Source organism: Xiphophorus hellerii, chromosome 19 (assembly GCF_003331165.1).
Source record: "Xiphophorus hellerii strain 12219 chromosome 19, Xiphophorus_hellerii-4.1, whole genome shotgun sequence".
NCBI classification, from domain to species: domain Eukaryota; kingdom Metazoa; phylum Chordata; class Actinopteri; order Cyprinodontiformes; family Poeciliidae; genus Xiphophorus; species Xiphophorus hellerii.
In genome coordinates, this window is record NC_045690.1 from 9,508,071 (window position 1) to 9,531,287 (window position 23,217).

The 23,217-nt window shown below is 39.8% G+C and overlaps 2 protein-coding genes across 4 annotated transcripts in view; one reads left to right on the plus strand and one right to left on the minus strand.

The window, feature by feature from the left end:
- tfb1m (transcription factor B1, mitochondrial) overlaps positions 1-23,217 on the minus strand; it is a 34,193-nt gene that overhangs the window by 3,672 nt on the left and 7,304 nt on the right. For all 3 annotated transcript variants that reach the window (XR_004336798.1, XM_032547215.1, XM_032547217.1), the window contains exon 7: positions 738-865. Coding sequence is in view for 2 of the 3 variants with exons in the window: in XM_032547215.1 (XP_032403106.1) it covers positions 738-865 (128 nt within the window). In the remaining variant the exon portion in view is untranslated. The remainder of the gene's footprint in view (positions 1-737; positions 866-23,217) is intronic.
- On the plus strand, positions 11,538-17,443 carry LOC116709004 (claudin-20). Its single transcript, XM_032547218.1, has 2 exons — positions 11,538-12,350; positions 12,840-17,443. The coding sequence occupies exon 2, from the start codon at positions 12,970-12,972 to the stop codon at positions 13,696-13,698; it is 729 nt and encodes a 242-aa protein (XP_032403109.1). The 5' UTR covers positions 11,538-12,350; positions 12,840-12,969; the 3' UTR covers positions 13,699-17,443.

Below are 23,217 nucleotides of genomic sequence, written 5' to 3' on the forward strand. Positions count from 1 at the left end.
CAAAAGTTTGTAGGGTGTGAACTATTTTGTACGGCTCTAAGAGTGAAGGAGTGTCAGTGATCAAACACTTTGACATAAAAAACCCATTGATTTACATTTTTCTTTATATTAGATTCAACGCAGACAAGCTCAAGATTTTAGTATGTAGACATTCTTCTGTCTGAAAATGTTCATCTATATTCATCTTTAGTCCGTTAGAGAACATTAGCCACTTCCAGACTCTGCAGAGACTCTTAAGGTGCATCAGTGCTGAAGGCTGCCTCTGAAATTTGGTGAAGCTGCCGCCAACCTACTGCTCTTGCATAAAACAGTCTGCCTCGTCTTCCTGTGCCACCTCAGTGAGTCATAATTACCGCTCTCTCACACAGCCTGGGTTCTTTTGTTATCCAGGCCTACATACGCTTCCCCAACAACCACGGGGGCGATGGGCAGCGATTGCATGCATGTGGATGAGTGGGCTTGTTGCTACTGGTTTTTGAACAGAGTTCTGAAGTTGCTTTACTGTCAAGGGTTTGGTTACAGAAAGGCTTAAAATCGGTTTGTCAGAGCGCTGCGTACAAAAAAAAAAAGTCAATCAAAAAGCAGCCTAATTAATGATGAGATGAAGACACTGCTGTCAGAGCGCAGAATGAAAAATGTAGAGAGAGAAAGGCAGATGAGGACGAGCCAAGATTAAAAAGTAAAAACTTGAGGATAGTGGCCTTCTAGGGCCCACCAAGTTTTATAACTGTGCTCACCCGATTCCTTTATGGCAGTGCTTCCGACGGAACTGGAAAACGTTCCTGACTACTTTTTCCACCAGTTTGAAGGACTGTTGAATCTGAGGCTTGACCAGGGGGGTGAAGTGAACTACTCCCACGTCCACCTACGGACACACACACACACAAACACAGTAAGCGGAAATAACAGCAGGGGGAGGGGGATGAGCAGAGACCTTGAAAATGGATTGCAGAAAGAGTGCTGACTGAAATGTGTGTGTGGAGGCATGCGTGCTGCATGAAAGCACAGACAGGTGTGATGGGAGAGAAGAATTCAAGAGTGTGGAGAAGAATGGTGCCGAGAAAGCTTACTTGATCAATGCCTAGAGAGGCACAAAGCTGAACAAAAAGAGACAATAGGAATGATCAACTCGCTGTGCAAAAACAAAAAGAAGAGGCGGAACAAGATGACGCAGCATGGCTGGCTGCCTGGCAGGTTAGGTCCAGTTGCCACAGTAACATCTGTGAGACGAACCAAAGAAACTGAGTCTTCCTGTGTGCTGCATCATCTGGGAATTTCTTCATAATTGTAAGCCTGATTTCCCAATTTACAGCATGCCTTCTATCCAGAGAGTGGTTATCAATGCAGAAGGAACAGATGCAGTGTACTTTGGAAAAGTATACATACCCTCTGAACTTTTCCATATTTTATCATGCCACTTGTGGCATGTATTTGAGTTTGTGCATTTAGAGGTACCAGATCAAGAGAGACTGGATACCTATAAATGCACAAATTTTTCAGATTAATGCTTTTTTGCAAGAGTTTAGACGATAATGCATCACTTTCTTTCAAGGTCGTTTCAGGGTTATGCACCTTCTAATGTTACTTTTTTGTCTAAAAAAAGTCTTTAAAATTTGAAAAAGTTAAAGTTTTGGAAATACTTTTGCAAGGCACTGTACATGTCTAGTGGTGGGCCTGTCTTTTACCAACTCCTTATAGGGGAAAAATAAACTACACAAAACTATGCCCTATGTCTTCCTTTTTATTAACTGTCAATTAAATAAAAGCTTCAGGGGCCAGCTGTGACACACAGACATATTTTCTTTCACTGTTTACCATACTCCCAGCGCATTGAGGTATCCAATCACCAATGAATAAGTATGCAAATAAAGTAGAACCTTCGTATCCACATTAGTTAGGGACTACAACCACCTGTGAATTTGTATTACTGCACATTGTGGAAACAGTCTTGGCTACGGTAGAACCTAAAATATACAGTATTCCTCATCTGTGCTTTTGGGGGTGCCGACAATTAGCAGCAAGGATCAATGGCACTCTTGGATTAGCTGATTTGCAGACATCAACTAATAGAATGTGACGTAGAATTGCACTTAGGTATGTAGGCTCCCAAACTGCATTGTCTTTTTGATATTTTAGAAATAAAATCTGAATTTTCTGTGGATAATTTGCAGCTGCGCTTCACAGTGAAGTCAGTAAGTAATGTACAGTGAATTGGTGAGGATCCACTGTGATATAAAAAAAAGGTTGATGGTGCAGTTGACAACTTTTCACCACTCTTAGTGATGGTGCCGCCCTCTGAGCAGTGAGTGACATCACTCATATCAAAAGCTAACATTTAGGAGAGGGAAGTATGTCAATCGGCAGGATAACAACCAAAACAAAATTTTTTGTGCTAAAATGAATAATAAAGACAAAAAAAGACAGTTATTAATATAGCAAAGCATGTAGGGTTTAAGTTGATGCTCATTTTCATATAGCAATATAGATAAATCTAGATTAAACTTTTTGTGTATATTGCAGTTCAACTGCTCCACTTTCACCACCACAAACATTCCAATCATCGTTTTGGAAATCTGAGTTGAACTACAGTTTAAGTACCAGAGAGAAACCAGGCTCCACTTTCATACACACCTGATCCTTCTTGTGTCAGGTTTAAGTGTACAAGACACTATGTAGGAGGAACTATTCCAGACTAGGAAGAGCCTGTTTGTTATAACTGGGAATCTCAATTCAATATTTGTATATATATCCTTCACATAATTTCTACACATTTCAAATTTTATACTAGTATTTGAGTTTTATGATGCCATGATCAGATCTTTTAAACTGTAAATACATCAAAAGGTGCTTCCTAACACTCTTTTTGGCCATATAAACCCACATAGCCGAAGTAGATACAACACAATCAGAATGATGCTCCACTCAACAAAGCATAACAGTTAGTTGTCAGATTCTCCATGTTTAGTTCTAACCTTACTTCTTTGATAAGGAGTGCACTGAGGCTAATAAAGACATTTTGAGCAGCGTGACTATAGGATTCCATGGAGACTCATTCACAACATTCGCCCTAAAAATAATAGCAATACATCTCACAACTTTTAGATGATTTTTGGATTTAAATGCCTTTCAAGATGCTAAAAGGGTTTTTGTAAGGCAAGATAAAAATAATTACCTCTATAAACTGTCTCAATGGATATCAAAAAGTGGGGAATTATTTTTTCATATCAAATAAAAAACTTGACAAAAGGAAAAATTTGAGCTAAGTAGAAAGAGGGTATGCAAATGGTCCTGTTACTGTAGTATGTTGCTTTAATGTTTGAGGGCAAACAAATCTGTAAATAAAATATTGTCCTGAGGATAAACCCCACCTCCAACTTAGATTTCACGGAGTTAAAATAAAAAGACGTCTAATTCTGCTCAACAGCTCTCCTGCTGTGAATGCAGGCCCTGCGGAGCTCCTCGTGCACCCTTCCTGCTTATATTTCTGGATTGTGACTCACTCATTCGCAGCTGCCTGTTTGCTTTGGGCTTGGGGCTCGCGTTGATAATTAGGGGAGGAAAGCTAAAGTGGTCCAAGGGCGTGTAGAGGGTTCCTAATGAAAGTTTGAAATACCCCTCTTTCTCTTTGAACAGCAGAAGTAGCATTTGGAGAGGGACTTGTAAACTGCAGCACTATCTCTTATCAGATCTATAATCCCAGTGTATCCCAGCATTGCCTGCCTGCTGCTGAGCTTCCTGCCGCAGTGGCGTTTAATGGGCCAGCAGCAGTGGGGACCGACAGTCTCAACAGCCCTGAAGACTGTGCACCAGAATTGAGAATGCTTTAAAGTCTTAGGTTCAGCATAAGATAACAGTACCAAGATGATAAAAAAAAAGGATTTTCTAGTTATAAGTGAATGCATCTGTTAAATAAAGCTTCTGTTCTACTTCAAATGTTGATTTTTGTCATATTAAAGTCTAAATAATGACCCCAGGCTTTTCTTGCGGTGATTGATAGCCCTTTCAGATCAGTTTTATGTAAGGGCTTTGAGGCAGGGAATGTCAAGGGCATCAATGGGCCTTCGCGGCATCATTTTTATTTCCATTATGAGGATGGATTTATCCAACTGTCATATCAACAACATGTTAAGAATTTGATCAGGATTTCATACCTGGACCCGCAAATTACTTTTCTCAGTCTTTCAGTTACGCAAGATCAGACCACCATCTGCAAGGAAGACGCAATAAAAAGGAATGCCTTTAATTTCACTCTCTGCTGGAATAATTAGGCCATTTATATTCCACAATTTATGATTTAAGAGAGGAGCAAAGGGAAAAAGTCGATATTGGGCCTATACAGGCAGCAGCAATTCACCCATCAGCTTGTCCAAGTCACTTTGCTGCTATGATTTATGTATGGCCTTGCTACATGGCTCGACTGGGTAGCACCACTGTAATATACCCCGCTGGCTGCCATTAATTCTTCACCGATAACCCCAACATGCAAGGGAACTCCATCTTAAATCACATGCAGTCACCTGGCCCCTCTGCAGGAGGTGTTATGGACATGCTGTTCTACTAAAAAAAAAAAAAAACTAATATGGTTCTGGTCAGAGGGTCATATATACTCATGATATGGCATCAATGTCATTTTAATATTGAGCTTTTAAAAATGCATTGAAAAGGAGGTGATTTTTCCTGGGTGGAAGGGTTATGTAACTCAACTTCTGTAGTTATTTTAAAAACAACTGATGAGTCCACTAATCCACAGTCAAAATTAGACAGAATAGCTCATCATCTCTCATACATCCTTATTAGGTACAGCAGCAACACAATGCATTTATGTATGTAAATATAGTGAACCTCCATAGTGAATATACCAAGCATCAGAGGCTCTGACTCTGAAAATGGAATAGTTGGCACCCTGGTCTGAGTATTTTTGAAACTGCTGATCTATTAAAATTTTCACACACCGTCATCTTAAAGGTTTCCAAAGAATGGCTTGAAATAGCTAGTGAATGGCAGATGTATTTGCAAAGTTAGCCATTGATGTCAAAGTAGAAGGGGCAAATTGGTTTGAGATAACAGAAAGTCAAGGTAGCTAAAGTATCCATTGGTTATATCTCGAAAAAGATGGGCTACCGTGGCAGGGTAACACTATTATCAGGTAAAAACAAGAAATGGGTAAAAGCTCCCACTGACTCTGCAGAAATGAAAAATAAATATTCTCTGGTTTATTGACTTTTGATTTCATAGAAATATTCAGATGACAAGGTCAGAATTTGATATAACAGTATGAAAGCATGGACAACTCCTTGTATCAAGAGTTTAGGCTATCAGCATTGAGTTTAGGGTATGATGAATAACCTTCATCACCCTTGGTGACCTTTCATCCTTGCGACCCAACCTCTTGATTAACTGATCAAGTAAAATTGTTTTTGGCACACTTTGGGTCACTTAGTACAACATTTATAGCCTATATGAGAATTGTTGCTGACTGTGTTCTCCATAATGTATCCATGTTTTGGCTACTTCCACCAGGATACTGCAACATGTCAAAAACCTCAAATCATCTCAAATTGGTTTCTTAAACATGACAAGTTCACTGTACTCCAGTAGCTACTAAATTTTGAAACAGCTACATGCAATACTTTTGGAATGCTGGGGAATTTGAGGTTTCCATAAAACCAAGGACTACTAATACTGACTAATACTGAAGAGTGGTCAAATAGTCAACAAGATTTATACCACAGCCTTGGTGACAGCAATAAAAGTATGTGCTTCCTTTTGTGGCTTGATGAGAACCATTTATCCAAATTTTAGTGTACACTTAGAAAATCCCCAATGAATGCAACTTGTACTCTCTTCAAATACAAAAAAAACAAAAAACAAAAAAAAAACCATTTAAGCTGTATGTCATGTCATTGCATGCTTTAAAAACAGTTCAAATAAATTAATAAGAAGCCTGAAATTAATTATATTCATGCTTCCGTTGGGTGTCTGTAAACTTGACTGAACTGAGTCTCCAACCTTCGGTGCCATATCCTAATTTTCCAAGGCCAGTGGACTTTCTGATCATGCTTACAATGTTAAACATTTTGTCTTCTAGTTCAGACGCCTTCTCCTGCACTTCAAAAGGGAAGTGAATGTAAGCCAGATAAAGACTAACTATTCTCTGATGTCAGTCATTTCTTTAATTGGTATGTAAATAAGTTAACACAGACTTACCCTTCTTATTAAAATGTTACATAAGGCTATGTATTTAATAATCTTTCTCTGGCAATAATTGGTTTAACATAATCAGTTTGGGAGAGAAAAAAAACTTCAAACACTCAAACAAACTTTTAACTTTTGCTTCTCATCTTATTTTATACTAATTAATCTGATTAACCCACATTCACTCCTTGTATTCCCTCTTACAAAAAAGGCATTCTGCTGAAAGAAAGTAGAAACTCACTAAACTTGTGAGAAGGGCATAATATGAGAAACTTCAACCTCAAAATTCCATATCTACTTCTGTCCACAGCTCAAGACCTTTTAACTACCACATGGGAACAAAACATTGACGTACATATTAAAATTTTAGCATATTATCATATTTCCTGTCTGACCTTCCCATAGCTCAGCAGGGTACTCCATTACTCCAGCTTTGCCCTATGATTCTCCAGCTCCTTTTTCTCCTATTCCACCTCTGATGCGTCTTTCCCTGAGAGTTCTTGCCCGATGGGGTGTGAGCAGTAATTTGTCATGTCCCTCTAAGCGTAACCAAGACGAGATGGCAGGGGCCTTGGGGCACCACCTGAACCACCAGCACTTGTGCTTACTTACATAATGGAAGGTACCGAGGAAAAGAAGGGAAATGGAAGAAAGATCTAAAACAACCAGGGAATATAAGAGAGAGTAGCTCACAGAGAACGTGCAACAAAAACTGTGAGACTTGCATTAATCATGACAATACCTTAAAAAGACAACCCCCATTATATCAGTGGAAGAAGGCAGCCTATTGACAGAGGTCTATGCCAGGGAAAATACCAGAACCATAATAGTTTATGGGACAGAAGAAGGAATGGTTTGATGTCCTGGGAAAAGAAATTACCCATGACATGCACAGAGGACATTCAAGACTGTCGCTCTGGTTTTCAACAAGATCAGCTCCTTGGAGAGATGCTTCTGTCATAGAAAAGCATGAACCTTGCCCTAAAACGAGCAATTTACTGTTTCAGAGAAGACGGCGTGGTAAAAAATCTTTAGTGGGATATTTAAGAATGTATAAATACCATTCTGAATGGTAGATTTGGGAGAGATGATTTAATAGAAATGTGTCACATAGGATTACATAGGGTACAAATATTCATGGAAAATATTACTTATTCCAGAAAGTTAATTAAAAACATGAAATTTATAATTTAATTACATAGTCATATAATTAGCTTCTCATTGATTATTTTATGATTATAGTTCAGAGCTCATAAAAACACAAATTTAAGCTCTCAAAAAATCAAATTTTATATACAAAGAGTAATGCTGAGTGTGAGTAATTTCATAAATAAGGACTAATGTTATGACTTTATTCACAGGGAATTCTCCATAGACAGTTGTCCAACACAAACTCACAGAAATCTTCAACAAAAGGTAATCTACTAAAGAATCTGTTCAGAGTGACAAAGTTAAGTGGTAGGGGAAAAAATGCAGAAGAACCAGGAAATGGCCTTGCGAAAATGATCAAATCCCAATCATACTTCCACTCCACTCACCAGCTTTATGCAGAGTTCATATGCATTTTCCCATATTAAAATTCCATATTTTTCCAGATAAAAAATTCTCCAGTCCTACGATTTTGATTTCAAAGATGGAACATTTAATATAATATTTCTCACAAAGACATGTTTTATTGCCTTATGTACTGAACTGTACATGTATTATTTTCAAAAGGCCCATATTTTTAAATAAAACTTTTCAATGCTTCTCTGGAAAATTTTTATTTTCTAGGAAACTGGTTTTGAGCTTTCATGAGCTGTGAAACCCTGGTCATCAAAATTAAGATATTTATAGTGCTGACATATAACACTGTGTGTAATGAATCTATATATTATGCAAGTTTTAAGTTGAAATGTGGAATTAAATTAACCTTTATATAATATTCTAAATCTTTGAGATGCACCTGTATATACACATTGAAACTGAACCCGAGCCTTTCTGCATAAATACTGTTGACAGCAACATCCCAGCAATCAGACAACACCTTGCATCTAATCTGTGAACAAACCGTCCTTGCAAGACGATGAGCATGAAAACCAATTACGTGAGGGAAGAACATAAAAGAGAAAAAATGCAAATTGATCGATAAAAGCCCCTAGTGTGGGCAAAAAGCACTGTGGCCAGCCAAGCTGTGCCTCAGAGCCATGCTGCAGAAAAAGCTAGAGAGCTCTGCTGTGGGCGATAAAACAAAGGGGACCACACTCACAACAGTCTGCAACATCTTCACACATCACAGCCTCGCACATCTGCACTCACTGGGTTTATGTCAACTGCATTTTGCTCTTTTCTCCTTCTACTTTTTCCCTCATTTCTTCCACTCCCTGGATTATCCATTTATTTATTTATCGTGCTCCCAAAACAACAACACAGCATCAGCACTTAAGATCTCATCTGTTACCATGAGAAATATCACACATGCCACGCTGGCTGTAGTGCGTCTGCGGGAAAGTAGAAAATTTCTCGTCTTGCTGCAGCGGTATTCCATGAGGAGTTCTGGGAATGTAGTGCTGTTGAAGGTCGACTGTGTGCACCAACCCACATGCTGGCCAGATCTCATTTGAAGGAAAAGGTGTCTTGGGGATAGTTTAGCAAAAAGAGCGCCGGGAGAACAGTTGAGTAAAACAAACAGATCAATACTTTCACCAATCAGCTGTAGGCACCTTATTTATACGCCGCAAATATCATTGCAACCAAAAGCAGATTGCTGTAGGTGAGGAACTGGTTTGTTTATTAGCCCATGCAGCAATAAAAAATATCATAGATCTGCACTTAGAACTATATTAGATCGATTAATCTTATCCTCTTCACAACCCCCCCCCCCCCCCCCCCCCCCCAACACACACACACATTCCTAACACTATTGTTTTGTCCGCTTTGTCATTCATGAATCAAGGCCATCTAAGCCACTCCCCTTCTGTGATACATGTCCTCTACAGAGAGGAAAGAAAGACATGCAAAGACAGGATAGCAGCTGTGAGTTTTAGTCTCCTGCTGACTGATTAAGATGATGCTCTGGGGATGGTCAGTTTTGGCATGACGGGTAAACCTGCTCCTCTGGCCTCTGGCACGTAAACAAATAAAAAATATTCTCTGATTTAAAGGTTGGTGCTGCCGATTTAATCTTTAAACCTAATGGTAGCAGACATTTCTTCTGTATAAACTAGATGGCCCTCCCCAGTTGTGCAGCGAGTCTGATTAGAAATATTATCACGGGTTTACATCTTTGTCACTTCTTATCTTGTAGCAGCAGCATAGCAGCACTGCAATATTATGACTGCTGCAATTTAATGTAAGTATGTGATATTTATGGCAGTGGCTTGCAAAAGTATTTATACATCTTGAACTTTTTCACATTTTGTCAAATTACAAACACAGCCTTATAATGTAATTTATTGGGAATGTAGTGCAAAAACATTATCGACATAATTTAATATTGTCAACTTAAAATTGTTGAACATGTTGACTGTTGAGCTTATCTTCTAACCTTGCAAATTCATATTTCCTGCCAGTTATTTCAGAAAGTAAAACTCATTATGACATATTCCAAGCCTTTGTTTCTTGTCATTTTGCTTAATACGGCTTACATATTAATCAACTCAGAAAAAATATACTAATGTCAAAAAAGTAATTAATGGAAGCTTGTGGTGTTACAACCTAATCAGCTAATTAACTCATAACACCTGCAAAGGTTCATTGAGCAGGTGACCTTCAAATGGTCTCTCACCCTGGGTCAATAGGCAACACTTATGAGGAAGACTGTTGACTTGACAGCTGTCTAGAAGACGGTCATCGACACCCTTTAAAGCCACAAACAGTGATTGCTGAAGAAGTGAATCCCTATACTTTTCAGAAGCCTGACATTTATGATAAAAACATCCATTTTTGATTAGTTTAATCTGATATCAAATTTTCTGAGAAACTGGATTTGAGTTTTCATTAGTCATGATCACATTTTCCTTATTTTGAATGGAATTACTAAAATAAATGATCTTTTATCTTACATACACATACATGGAGAGTTGTCTCATAAAAAAATAAAGATTTAAGGTCCCCGCATACTTTATCCGAAGACAAATAGGCAACGTGCAATCACGTGGTTGCAAACCTTTTATTCAACATCGTAAACCACACTCGGGGCACAAATAACTAAATGTACCTCTAGGAGCCATTTATGTTGATTCCTGTGCTTATCTTCACTAGGAGCCATGTTTCATTTGGGCACTGAGTATGTCGAAGGGGGATGAGGTTACTTAAGGTCAAGTGATTCTGTTCAGGTGTTGTTAATGGGAAGGAGCAAACAGTTTTGATTTGTCAGTTTTTTAGTCTAAATTGAAATGGAAAAATAATTTACATTGTGAAGGAAACAAATGACTTCATGATTATAAATCCAAATGAAGATCAGCATAAAGAATCTTAATTGACCACACGCAAAACCAAAGACTACCAGCAACAACAGCGACCAGTAGCCTAAAATATAGGATTTTACACTGAATAATTAACAAAACACAGTTTTTTCCCCCCAATGTGCAGCTTATTTTATTAGTCTTAATTAATTTCAGGATTTAGCTATTTATTATGCATTTCGTAATGGTGTTTTACTTTTTAACACTTTGTAAAGCTATTTTATATTCTTATTTTTTTTAGATCCGTTTTTATTTCAGAAACTTTTTATTTCATGCTCTTATATTCACATAAGGAGATGGAGTTTACTCTGTAGAAGGGGTCCAGTCAGAGCGCAGAGACCTGAGAGACAGTAAACATCTGCATTAGTGGCTGCAAAGCCTGTTGTGCTGATGCAGGAGAAACAAATTCTGTCAGGGATAACTACCTTGGCACCACACCAGCCAAAACAGAAATGTTAAATCATGTTGCTCAGTTTCATTAGCAAACCCTTGCATATCATCTCATCTTCATATTGCCCACTAAACAATTTTTCATAATGACTTTGTGAACCCAGTTGATTCATGACATGATGCTAGTTGCACCAAACAGGGCTCAGGAGGGAAAACACGTTGCTGTAATTGTTCTCTAATTTAATTAATTACTTTATTTCCCTTTGGGAACAATAAAGTATTTTTGAATTGAATAAAGGTTGGAGGAGTAGTTTGTGAAAAACAAATGTGAACTCACACCATTGCTGCGCTACAAGACCAGCTCCAGAGAAAACTCCGCCCCCTCATTTGAATATAGGAACTTGAAATAAAGAAAACACGAAATAAAATTGTTTAAGAAAATAAGTGATAATAAAAAAATTAGCTTTACAAATTAAGTGTCACAAAATAAAAAAAACATGAAATGAATGAATAGACACATCACTGACAAAATAAGCTCCTCATTTAATAGTATTTCTATATTGTTTGATTTTCATGAGATCCATTTATTTATAACTTTATTTATTTATTTATAACTTTTATTTAATTTTGTAGACTCCCCACGCATCTTTCGAGTTTAAAAAGCACATAAAGAGTGATTTATTTATGTGCCAACATCTGATGCTAATTTCCCTTAACATCGTTTTTTTGAAATAGTGCCAATAAAATACCGGATAACGGAAGTTAATTTCCACACAGCTGCGTTCTAGGACTGAATTTCGATTACTAGTGGTGATTTTTTTATATATATATACAAAAATGTTAAACCGGATTAAAAGTTGAACATTAATAAGCAGCAACGTTCGCAGTTCGGTAAAACGTTGTAAAAACGGTTCAACTAAAGCAGCAGCTAATCGGTTTGAGACGAGGCTCACGCACTGCGTGTAGTGATTAGGGCGCATTGCTGTGTAATCACTGATGAAGTTGTGAGGCAGACCGCGCTCCCTCTCTTTCACACACACACATACACACCCCAGTGACGGGAGAGAAAGAGAGAGAGTCGCGCTAGGAGAGAAGAGGCGGCGGAGGCGCTACGGTCACTTTCTCACAGGCTCCGGTCGAGCCTGTGTGGTCTCTCCCCGCGCTGTTGCTAAGGAAATGGATGGCTTGAATGGATCGGTGGTCCGGACTGAGCCGTCCTCCTCGCCCCCTCAGCTCAGCAGCCTGCCGTGTTTTAGTGCGTGTTTACGGGAATTACTGCTAAAAACGTGACGCGTCCGCTCCAGCTCTGCACCAGTCGGGGTAAGAAATTATTTTAACATCGCACCATCGGATTTAAAAAACAAAAAACAAAGAAGAAACAAAGGATTTTTTTTTGTTAACAATACAAACAACGATTTTATCCTCCTAAATAAAATAATGACATGTATATTCAGGTCAGTTATTGTGACACCTCACCTTGAGGAAAACTGGTTTTCAGAGAATAAAGTATAAATCGTACAGCTAGATGAGGTGAGGACACTGCAGCTTTAAGTCCAGATAGCTGTTGCAATGCAAATACCACAACTCCTTCCTCACTCTCCAGACTATGTGGCTGTTAAAGATTAGGAGAACAGAAAGCGCAGCAGAGTCCAGTGTTTTGATTACCTACTGTCAGCCAGAGTCAGCGTCTTCCACCTTAGAGCCATGCTCTCCTTTGTTTGCAGCCTCTGCATGTGTGAGGCAAATAATATGAGAAATAAGGTATACTGTAGTGCAAGTCAGTTTCTCATTTTGCTCTCTTTACCCCAGTCCAGTGGAGCTGCAGCTGGAGAAGAGAGGTTAAGAAAGGCAGAGGGGTCGACGAGCCTGGCTGGCGCCGGGTGGATGCTGCTTGAAGACGACAAAGGCTGAGGCGGCAGTACTGACTCAGAAGAGGAGCATGGCATCCACTGGCATGCAGATATTTGGATTTGTCCTGGCGCTGCTGGGCATTATGGGGGCCACGGTGGCTACCCTGCTACCCAACTGGAAGGTCAGCGCAGATGTGGGCTCCAACATCATCACGGCCATCTCCCAGATGCAGGGGCTGTGGATGGACTGCACCTGGTACAGCACCGGCATGTTCAGCTGCACGCTCAAGTACTCAGTGCTCTCTCTTCCTGCGTACTTGCAGACTGCACGCACCACCATGGTGCTCTGCTGCGTGTTGGCCGCCATGGGCCTCTGCCTTGCTTCTCTGGGGCTGAAATGCACACGGTGGGGAGGCGGACGCCGTTCCAAGCGACACGCCGCCATCGCCAGCGGAGGCTGCTTTGTCACCGCTGGCTTTCTCTGTCTGGTGCCCGCTTCTTGGTTTACCAAGGAGGTCATCACAAACTTCTTGGACTCCAGCGTGCCGGAGAGCAATAAGTTTGAGCCCGGGGGTGCCGTGTATGTGGCCTTTGTTTCAGCAGGTTTCCTTTTTGTTGGAGGGTCCATATTCTGCATGTCCTGCCCGGGGAAGAGACACGGCCCTCAGGACCTGGTTCTGCTTCCTCCGCCGGACAAACTGCTGCTCCAGCAGCAGCAGCAACAGCTGCTCCAGCAGCAGCAGGAGCTCCAGCACCAGTACTGCTCTCTCTCCCCTTTAGACAACAAGACTGGCTACAGCCTGCAGGACTACGTGTAATAAAGCAGCAGCTATAGGGAGGCAAGCCTGAGGGAGAAAACCGTCACAGTTAAATCCGTACGTCGGGCCGTACTGAAAGCAGCAAGAGGAGGGCAACAACTTTGAATTCATTTTTGTCTCCTTTTAGTCTGTTTTGCAAGCACAAGCAGTGGAGGTATTCCCTGAGCAGCGCCTTCGTAGGAAACAGCGCAAATGTGAAAGGAGGCAGGATTCATGCTGCAGAATGGAAGGAAGCTCCCAACAAAATGCAGATTGTTCATCAGTAAATCACAGAAGACGCTCCCGGGAATGGATTACGCAAATAAGGAAGTCGTCTGTGTAGAATTCACCCCCCCTCTCCTCTCCTCACCAAAGCTTTGAATAGAAATAAGCAATCATTTAGCTGCTATTTACAATCATTCATAAAGATCTCCCTCCCTCCCTGCTTTATTTGACTAAATAGGCAATATAAACACCAGAGTGCAGAAAGTAAAACCCCTTCCATAGCAAGCCATTTTATTTTATTTTTTTAGTATACATATCTCCTAGAATGCAACCTTGAATTGATTGAAATTAAAAGGGTAATATTTTTGTTAGCTACTAGAAGGATGCTGATATTTTTGCCTCTAAAGCATGCCGTGTGGAGCCTGTTTGCGTATTAAAACGTTGGAATGCCTGGTAGAGCGACTGAACCACACAATGCCTGTGCCTGAAAACAAAGCTGTAGAAACATTAACCCTGCTGGAAGTGTTCAAAAAGGACTGTCAGGAGCAGAGGATGTGGGGCTGCTGGCTGCATCTAACAAAGACGAGACGGACAGCCAGATGCCCGCATATCACTCTGCAGGTGGAGATATGGGAGAAAGGGAGAGAAATTTTGCAGGAAAAGTCTAATCGCTTCAGATGAATGGACGTTTTCATATTTCCCAACCAGACAAAATCAACCTGTGTGTAACTTGGAGCCTGTCTATTGCAACAATCCATTGTAGACGTTTACACCCACACCACATGCATGATTTTTGTGCGCTTTTTGTGTGCATAGTAAACATTCAGAGGCTTTTCACATGTGCTTTTCACTTGTCAACCGCCTCTTCACTGCCATGGAGACAGATTTGCCGTTTAAACATCTTTATTATCTGTCAGTCACAGAAGTTCTTTTAGAGGGGGCATCCTTTCATGCAGTCAAATCCTCCTGCTTTCAGTTTCTTCAGATGAATCTCTGTGTAGAAGCTTTTAGAAGACTTTCTTCCTTGCAACGGTTTTTTTTATAACCATTCCCTCATCATATCAGCATTTAATGGTCCAGCATCGCAGGAACACGATTGAAGATAACCAGAGGCTCCTTGAGTCAAGTGGATAGTTATGTGGCAGACGACTAAAAAAGCTTTGAGTCATTCTCCATATGTGACTTGTTTTCCAAGTGCGTCAGCAGCGAGGCGCATATGTTACCAGTCTTCACCTGCAGAAGCTCTCGGTCTTAAATTGCGTTCACGTCACTGTCCCACTAGCCCTAGTTCCTTGTACTCCTACCAGTCGCTCCTATTTTTTTTTTCCTCCTTTCCAACTCATTCACCCTGGCCTGTTTGTGTCAGCCGTCACATGGATGTGATCCCTGACGAGAGAACGCTGATGCATGCTGAAAGCGTGTCCTCCTCAAACGCACATCCACACCAGGCACACACGCTTTTCCCACCAATTGCCACCCACACGTACCTACTCATGTGTCATTTGCAGGGCTACGCTTTCATGGTTACATTTCAGGGCGAGTCTACACTTTGACTCTGAGCATAGGAATATTGTGTTTTGTGCATGGTGCAGGCAGGGATGTATAGAACTGCACATTCTCTCCTTTTCTCTCATAAGCATGCAGCTTCCTGGGGAAGTGCAGATGGCTGAGTGCAGCCTGCCACCTGCAGGCGGCTGCCAGCACACCACGGGCTCCTCAGTGGGCGCCACTGGCAACCTCGGCAGCCCTGTAGTGCTCGAACTGGCACGTGTCAGAGCTGGCCACCTGACAGTAACACACTGCCCAGGCACCACTACTGATAAATGCAATAAAACTAGTAAAGAATGTGCCATGTCATCAGCTAATACTGACACATTATGTGTTTGAGAATGTGCCAAATTGTCTCATGATGACAAATTTTAATATCTGGAATTTTTCTGTTTATTTTTCTATGAATTTTACATTTTAAAATGTTTTATGGATTTGAGATTTGTTCTGTCAGACTAGATGCTTGTGTACAGTCCTTTGCAGCTTTCGAGGGTTATTTTAAATCCTTCTTATTCCTCGTTCCCCTCAAAGCACAGCAAGACTCCACAGTGTCTTGTAAAAGTATTCCTACCCCTTTAACTGCAACCACAAATTTCTAAGTATTTTATTGGGCTTTTATGTGATAAGAGTAAATAGAATCATTAGGAATGTTAATCCCATTATAAATGCAGATGTTGTGTGAGGTTTATCTTTATGTGAGACCAAGGAACTCACGTAGGTATACCTGAGCACTTTTGACAACCTAAGCTGTGGATGTCTCAGAGTAACATTCAATCCATAATCTCAAAATGGAAAAATATGGAACAACTGTGACTGCAGTCTGCCAAGAAATGGTGCACCAAGACTAAATTTGGTGCACCAAATTTTGTCTTGGTGCACCACGACTAAGGAAAGTGAACGCGAAGCAAAGTCCTAAGTCAATACCATGTGCAGTTTTACAACTGCATAGAGCTTCTGACTGCAATATTTTGGAGTTGGGAAAATGGGAATAATGTAATTGATATTGTCAATCGTAATATTCAACAATAGTAGCACCCTTGCATCATTTCCTGTTTTCCTTTTAGCATTAATCAGAAAAGCAGCCAAGAAGCTCATCCATTCCATTGAGAGTAACCTATAGAGGCCTGAAGAAAGCCATTAGAAATTCTGTTTGCAGTGTGTTTAAACATTTTTATATGTAAAACATGTTTCAAGCCCATGCCCCCTTCCTAATCATGTACCACTTTGTTTAGCACAAGATTCCATTCATGGAGGTTTCTGGTGAAATGTAAGAGAAAAAAAAGATAAAAAGCTCATAGGGCATGAATACTTTATCAAGGCACTCTAAGTGTGGGGCTTTAAAAATGTATTTATATCAGGAAATATGATTCCATGTTGGTCTGTGACGACTGTACACAAGTGTCTGTGACTTTAACAGTGTTTTGTTTGTTTATTAGGAGGATTTGTCATCCTTCAGATTGTTTCAGTCTAAGATAAAATACCACGTTCATGCCATATCTTCTTTATAAGAAGACTACTCAGTGCACTTTTTATTTGTGTTTCTATTTGATGGCAGTTTGGTTCAATGAATGAGCATTCCAGGCTCTCTGGACCAGTATCAATACATAACACAAGTGGGCACTCTGGACAAAAAAAAAAAAAAGAGAGCAATTTCTGACTGATGGGATTTAGCAGGGAAATAGCAGTTAGAGATTTTTGTAGTGGCTGTGCAGCTTAATCATCAGCACGCAATTTTATTTGCTTATAAATGGCCAGAGTGCAATGTGACTAGGTCCTTAAAGTCTACAGAGTTACAACTCTCTGCGTATACTGTGCCGAGATGTTGGGTTTATTACTTTGATAACTGCAGCTTATTTTTGTGAATGCTTTAGCACTTCTTACTTTGCCAGAGCATATTTGTGATGAGCAGTTCACAAGTTCCGATACAGTTGTCTCAATGTGCTTGTGCAAGTAGTTCTATTTTTTACCAATAAAACTATTTTGTGAAAGCATACAGCTTTGGTATTATCTGTGTTTTTGATTTAGGAGCGCTCAGTTTCTCCCAAGCCAGTAGATTGCAGGATGCTACAGCCTATTCTGACAGGAAACAGGAAGCCGGTTTTTACAAACGCAGCATCAAAGAAATTACTGCACTATAAATTTAAATTCAAAGAGGCGTCCATAAAATGCAACTGTGCGCCAAAAGCTTTTTACAGAAAAGATTTAATCTAATATAATTCCCAGAAGCATTTCCTGTTACTGCTTGATTAAATGAGGGCATTAACTAATACAAAAGTGAAACATGGGTTTAAATGGGTTAACAACCCCAAAATTAATGACTATCAATAACATGCATAACATGCAAGTCATGATAAGAAGGGCAATATCATTGTTTCTTTTTAAATGGCAAATGTAACTTTGTCTGTACATGGTGCTAATAAACCATTTTGTATGAGTGCCAGTCTGGCAGCTCCTGCAGATTTGCCACAAAATATTTAATAAATATAGTCCTTAATTTGAGATTTTATATCATCGTCATTTAACGGCATAGCAGCTGCAGAACATAAAAGACATGCACTTATAATCATTTCTACTGAACAGTAATCAATCAGAAACTATAAAAAGGACAAATTCCTATTTTACAGCTAAGCAGAAAAAGGCTGTCATTTTCCAGAATTTAAAGAAACTGGGTTAAGAAATCAAATATTTTTTGGTCTTTGTCCACAGTTTGCATGTTCCTCTACAGCATGCGAGTTTTCTGCATACAGTCTTACTTTTCCTTTTTTTTTCCAATTAATATTAAAAATAGAAAACTAAGCATTGTTGCTAATAATATTTTATTAACACTACTAGTAATAATACACATCTCTCTGTGGGTCTATCACAAGCACTGAAAGAATACAGGCGTTTTCAAAACCTATATTTTCTTTAGCTTTAATAATATTCATCTGATTCTTAGGAAATTGTTTCTGAATATTAATTTTGACTAAAAGACTCAGTAACAAAGGTTATATTGAAAATGCCCCCCAAAAATATTCATATGAACACAAACTTTACTGAATATCATCAAGCAATGTAGGTTAATATTCTTTTGGTGCGTTTTTAGAGAAAGACAGGACTAAAAACATGAGGCAATAATGCTAAAATATTTTTTTGAATGAGTAAAGTGTATAACCGATGAGGCATTAAAATAACTTGAGACATGCAGTCTTTGATTTTTAATTCCTCTGTCCTGCAGCCTGAAAACTTCTCATGGAGCCTTTATTAAATTAGTTAGAATCTGGCATTTCATTAAAACTGATTGGAGTCTCCTCATTACTCGCCAAGTGAGGAAAATACCATGGATTATTAAAGGATGTCTTTCTCATGCATCCACTCCTCGTCGTTACGCAACAAGACTGTGCATCAAATATCTGCTCCTCTTGTGGGGAGGCGCTAATAGGATCTGCTTCTCTGTGTATTTAACCTACATTTCTCATCAAAGGATTTCACCCACAGTTGTCACTATGAAAGATTCGGGAAGTTGGTTTTAGACGAGAGAGCGAGAGAATGTGAGTGCTCCTCTGTACCACGAACGGGTTAATTAGGATACAGCCTTGAGCTCGAGGTCTTCTTCCATGTTAACATTCAGATTATTTGGTCGACCTTTCTGGCTCAGTCAACAGTCAGCCCACCATAAGAAAAAAAAAAGAAAAGAAGAAGATTTGGCATTAATGTGACAAAAGCGAGTGGAAGTGGCACTTACAACACACCCCAATTCCTAAAAATAAACTGAGCACCAAATGGCAGCAGTACGTCGCCAACCTTAATGTGCGTCTTTTTGTTCTGGTGAGGCAGTTATGCTCATGAATGTTCGTACCGGAGGTATAAAGCCGCCATCGACGCTCGAGAGGGAAATGACCTTCCATTGTCAGAGCAGCTCTGTTGTGGTCTCGACGTTCACGCGAGGCTGCTGGAATAATAGCAACGACCTTGGCTGAACAGTAAACTGCTGACAAAGGCAGTAAAAAGCTACGGAGATGACAAAAGCAGAGCTCGTAGGAAAACAATACAGGCTGACAGTTCAAAGAAGGCCTTTCAATATCTCCGCTTTGAGCCCCGGGCAGTGAGTGCGGCTGTGGGGATTTCTGCAAGATGAAGAAGGAGGCGGCTAAATGCGTGAAAGGTGTAGAAAGCTTCACCATTTTCTAATCAATTTCATTAATGATGCTGATCAATGTAAAGATCATGCACTGCTTTAAGTTTGTAAGAGAAACTCAATCAGATTCCCACCAGATCCACTCATCCTTAGTGCATCGTTGCTCATAGAATTAAGGGATTTTATGATTTAATTCAGGTTTCAGCACATGAGTTCAGCATTTAGGATTTCTGTTTTGGTTGCTTGTTGACATAGTCAAGTGAAGTTTGGGATTGCGCCATTACTTTATACAGATGATGTCCTTCAGATGGAGTCTTCATGCCGTGACCTTCAGCAGTTGGCATCCGAGGGGATGAGAGTCAGCTCCACTAAGTCTGAGGCCCAAGACAGAGTTTACCTGCTCCGTTTAGGTCACGGTTCAGTCTCTGCTTCAAACAGAGTTCATTTATGCTGATGTCTCGTTCCAGTAAAAGCTGAGTCACTGCTTCTCTTCATCAAATGGAGCTAATTCAGGTGTTTCAGGCACCTGATTTTGCTGAAACTCATTCAGCTTGCCTACATTAACAGGAAAACAAATTGTCAAGTGCTGGTTATCCAATTTTTTATTATTTGATGTTTCCTGGAGAAAAACCTCTGGAGGTGTTCTGAGCACATCCCACTGGGAGGTACATTGGCCGACAGATGCAAACAGCAGAGTTGCTGCACATTCCTTTTGGCTTCCATTTTTTGTGTTTGCAGCATTTTTCTCTTGCACTTGTGGTTTTTGTGCTTTAGACTTTGCATCATTCAAGTGTTTGCAGTGCACCAAACTCAGTGCCATGACTATATTTCCCTTCTATATTGGAAGGCATTGGGGATCCCACAGAATGAGATAAAAAATGTTTCTGAGCAGTGAGATTTTTTTTAAAACTGGTACCTGCTTGTTTTACGCACTTCATTTCCTGAAAGTGTTTTTAAGCAATGCTTTGCTCATTTGCAGCTTTATAAAACTTCTACATGCTTGCATCCTGCATGATCAATAACTACACAGAGCTTAATTTCCTAAACTGAGCACTAACTCGGAGCAAACTGCATGGTTCATTAGGAGCAGCGTCTCTGGAGAGGTGATAAACCAGCTATGCCAACCTTTGCATTTTGTTTCAGAAGAGAAGTGGAGGCCGAGTATTTTTAGGTCTAGTTTACCCTTGGTCTAGAACGACTTAAGACACTCTCTTCTGACATTTTCCCCTCTGGCACTAGTTATTGAAATATTTTTCCTCAATTCTCTTGAGGAAAGATTCATTTGACTTCGTTTATGAGATATAAATAGAAGTAGATGAATAGTGCGCAAGGAGGAGACTAGAAAGCAGTTCAGTTCCTCAGAGTCAATTTTCACCTCTGCTGCTCCTGCAGGTGGGCTGCAAAAGGTCGCACAGAAGAGATCCATCACTATGAGTGAGTTTTACCGGACTGAGCTATTTCGAATTCAGCAACACAAAAGCGTATCCTCCAATTCAAGATAAAATTTAAACAGAAAAACAAATGCTCAAGCTGCAGATGGATATGCAGGATTCTGCAGAGACTCAAACTCTTCCTGTTATTACATTACAGATGCTCAATGCAATTTAATCAAGCTCAGCTCATCTGGCCTGAGCTCTTGGTAAACAACTGCGTACAAGGCCAACATCTGCAGGGCTTTCCTCTTGTTAGCTGGTGGGTGACGGCTGATGCAGCCATTATTCAGAGACATGCAGACAACCATCTGCTAGAGGTACGCCTCACTTTCCCTTCAGATCCATCTCTGTCACCAATCTGTCTTCTGCTGCTCTGTACTGGCATGGATGAAGAAGCCCTTTTCCTTTTCCTGGATTTGTTTTGTCACATACATCACATCCAAGTCATTTCCATCCCTGCATTCTTTCAACTCAAACAATGTCCTTTTTCACATTATTTTAAAACTGCAAACCTTAATACATGATACTGGGACATTAGGTGAAAGACCAAAAAAAAAGCATTGAACAATTACTAAGTGGAAGGAACTATTAGACCTACATGCAATGAATTAAAACAACACTGTACATTACCCTAACTCACCTTTCAAACTGTGAAAAATGGTGGTGGCAGGATCATTCTGTGGGAATGTTTTTCTGATCCAGGGACAGTAAAGCTAATCTTCCCACAGGACAACAAAGATAAACATACACAGACGCCCTCCATCAAGCTTGATTGAGCTGCAGTTATGTTGCATAGAGGACTGGGCAGATATTTCTAAATGTTTGATACTAGATTTGTCTAGAAGCTTATTTTATTTAGGAACAGGATGAAATACATATGTATACCTCATGTTTTCTAAAAAAATCTTTTATGCCCTATCATGGACTAGCAAACTTTACCTTTCTCACCATTTACCTTCATTGTAATGTTTCTTGTTGAAGTTTTATTATGTAAAGCACTTTGAATTTCCTGGTTACTGAAATGTGATATACAAATAAGCTAGCTTTCTTTCTCACCATCTACAACGAATACCCATCTGCACAATATTCAGTCCCAGCGACAGCAGGTTCTGTAGCTTTATCATGTCGATACCTTTATTTTCCAATTCTACCAACACGCAAAGAAGCCGGTGATGTATTTATATATGGGCACATTGAGACAAAATCAAATCTTTCCTGGAGGATGATTCTGCATGGCTGGGTGTTCACACTCAAGATGAAAATGCCTGATGGCAGTATGCACTCAAAAACTCCTCCACCTCTGACATGATTATAAATTTCACATGACAAATTAAGTAAAGTCTGAAAAATAGCTCTTCCTATGAGATGGAAAAAAAAGTTCAATATAAGCATATAACATTCAGGGAAGTGCTCATATATGTCGGAGTGAAAATTAAAAGAAGCAGAGTGACTTAATAGAAGTAGTAGAGTGAGATTATGGGAAGAAGTAGAACTTCAAGGCAATTTAAGTAACATCAAAGTAGCCATTCGATGCTCCCTGGAAAACGTCAAGGACGTTCTCTGTCACTCAATGTGACACAAGGAGCGTGCTGCACTCTGGGGCAGAAGGGACAAATTAAGCAGGCAGGATAAGAGCCGATCTCCTCAACCCTCATCAGTATAGACCCAGCAGTGTATGATGTAAAATAGATGCAACATTTCCCCATCTCATTAGGCGGAACTGGTCAGCTCCTCTACGATCTAATCAACCAGCCAATCAAACGACAACCGTCCTACTTCCCTTCTTCAACTCAAGCTATTTTTTCCCCAGCAGGCTGTCATTCTGCAGCTTTTTAGCAACTTGACGTGACTCATTGTTTATTTCATTATACAGCACTGAATCACTTCAAAGGTTTTTAATCACACTTTCCACATAGCCATGCGTGTACCATGTCACCTTATATGGCTTATTTCATAAAAGTCCTATTCAAAGATAGTTTCTGGTGACTGCAGTGGAGGAGGTCAGTGACTGGACCGGAACGAGGGACAAAATGTTAAAAATATGCAGGAGTCTCTCAATAAATTTGAGTTTCATGTAAAAAAAAAATAACATTAAGTTAATTATATAGCCTGGAATGAAAACCCAAAATTTCTAAAAAATAAAATAAAATTTTGTGTAAGATAATAACAGCTGTCATCATTCTTAAATGTCCATGTATTGTGTGATGATTTTGAATA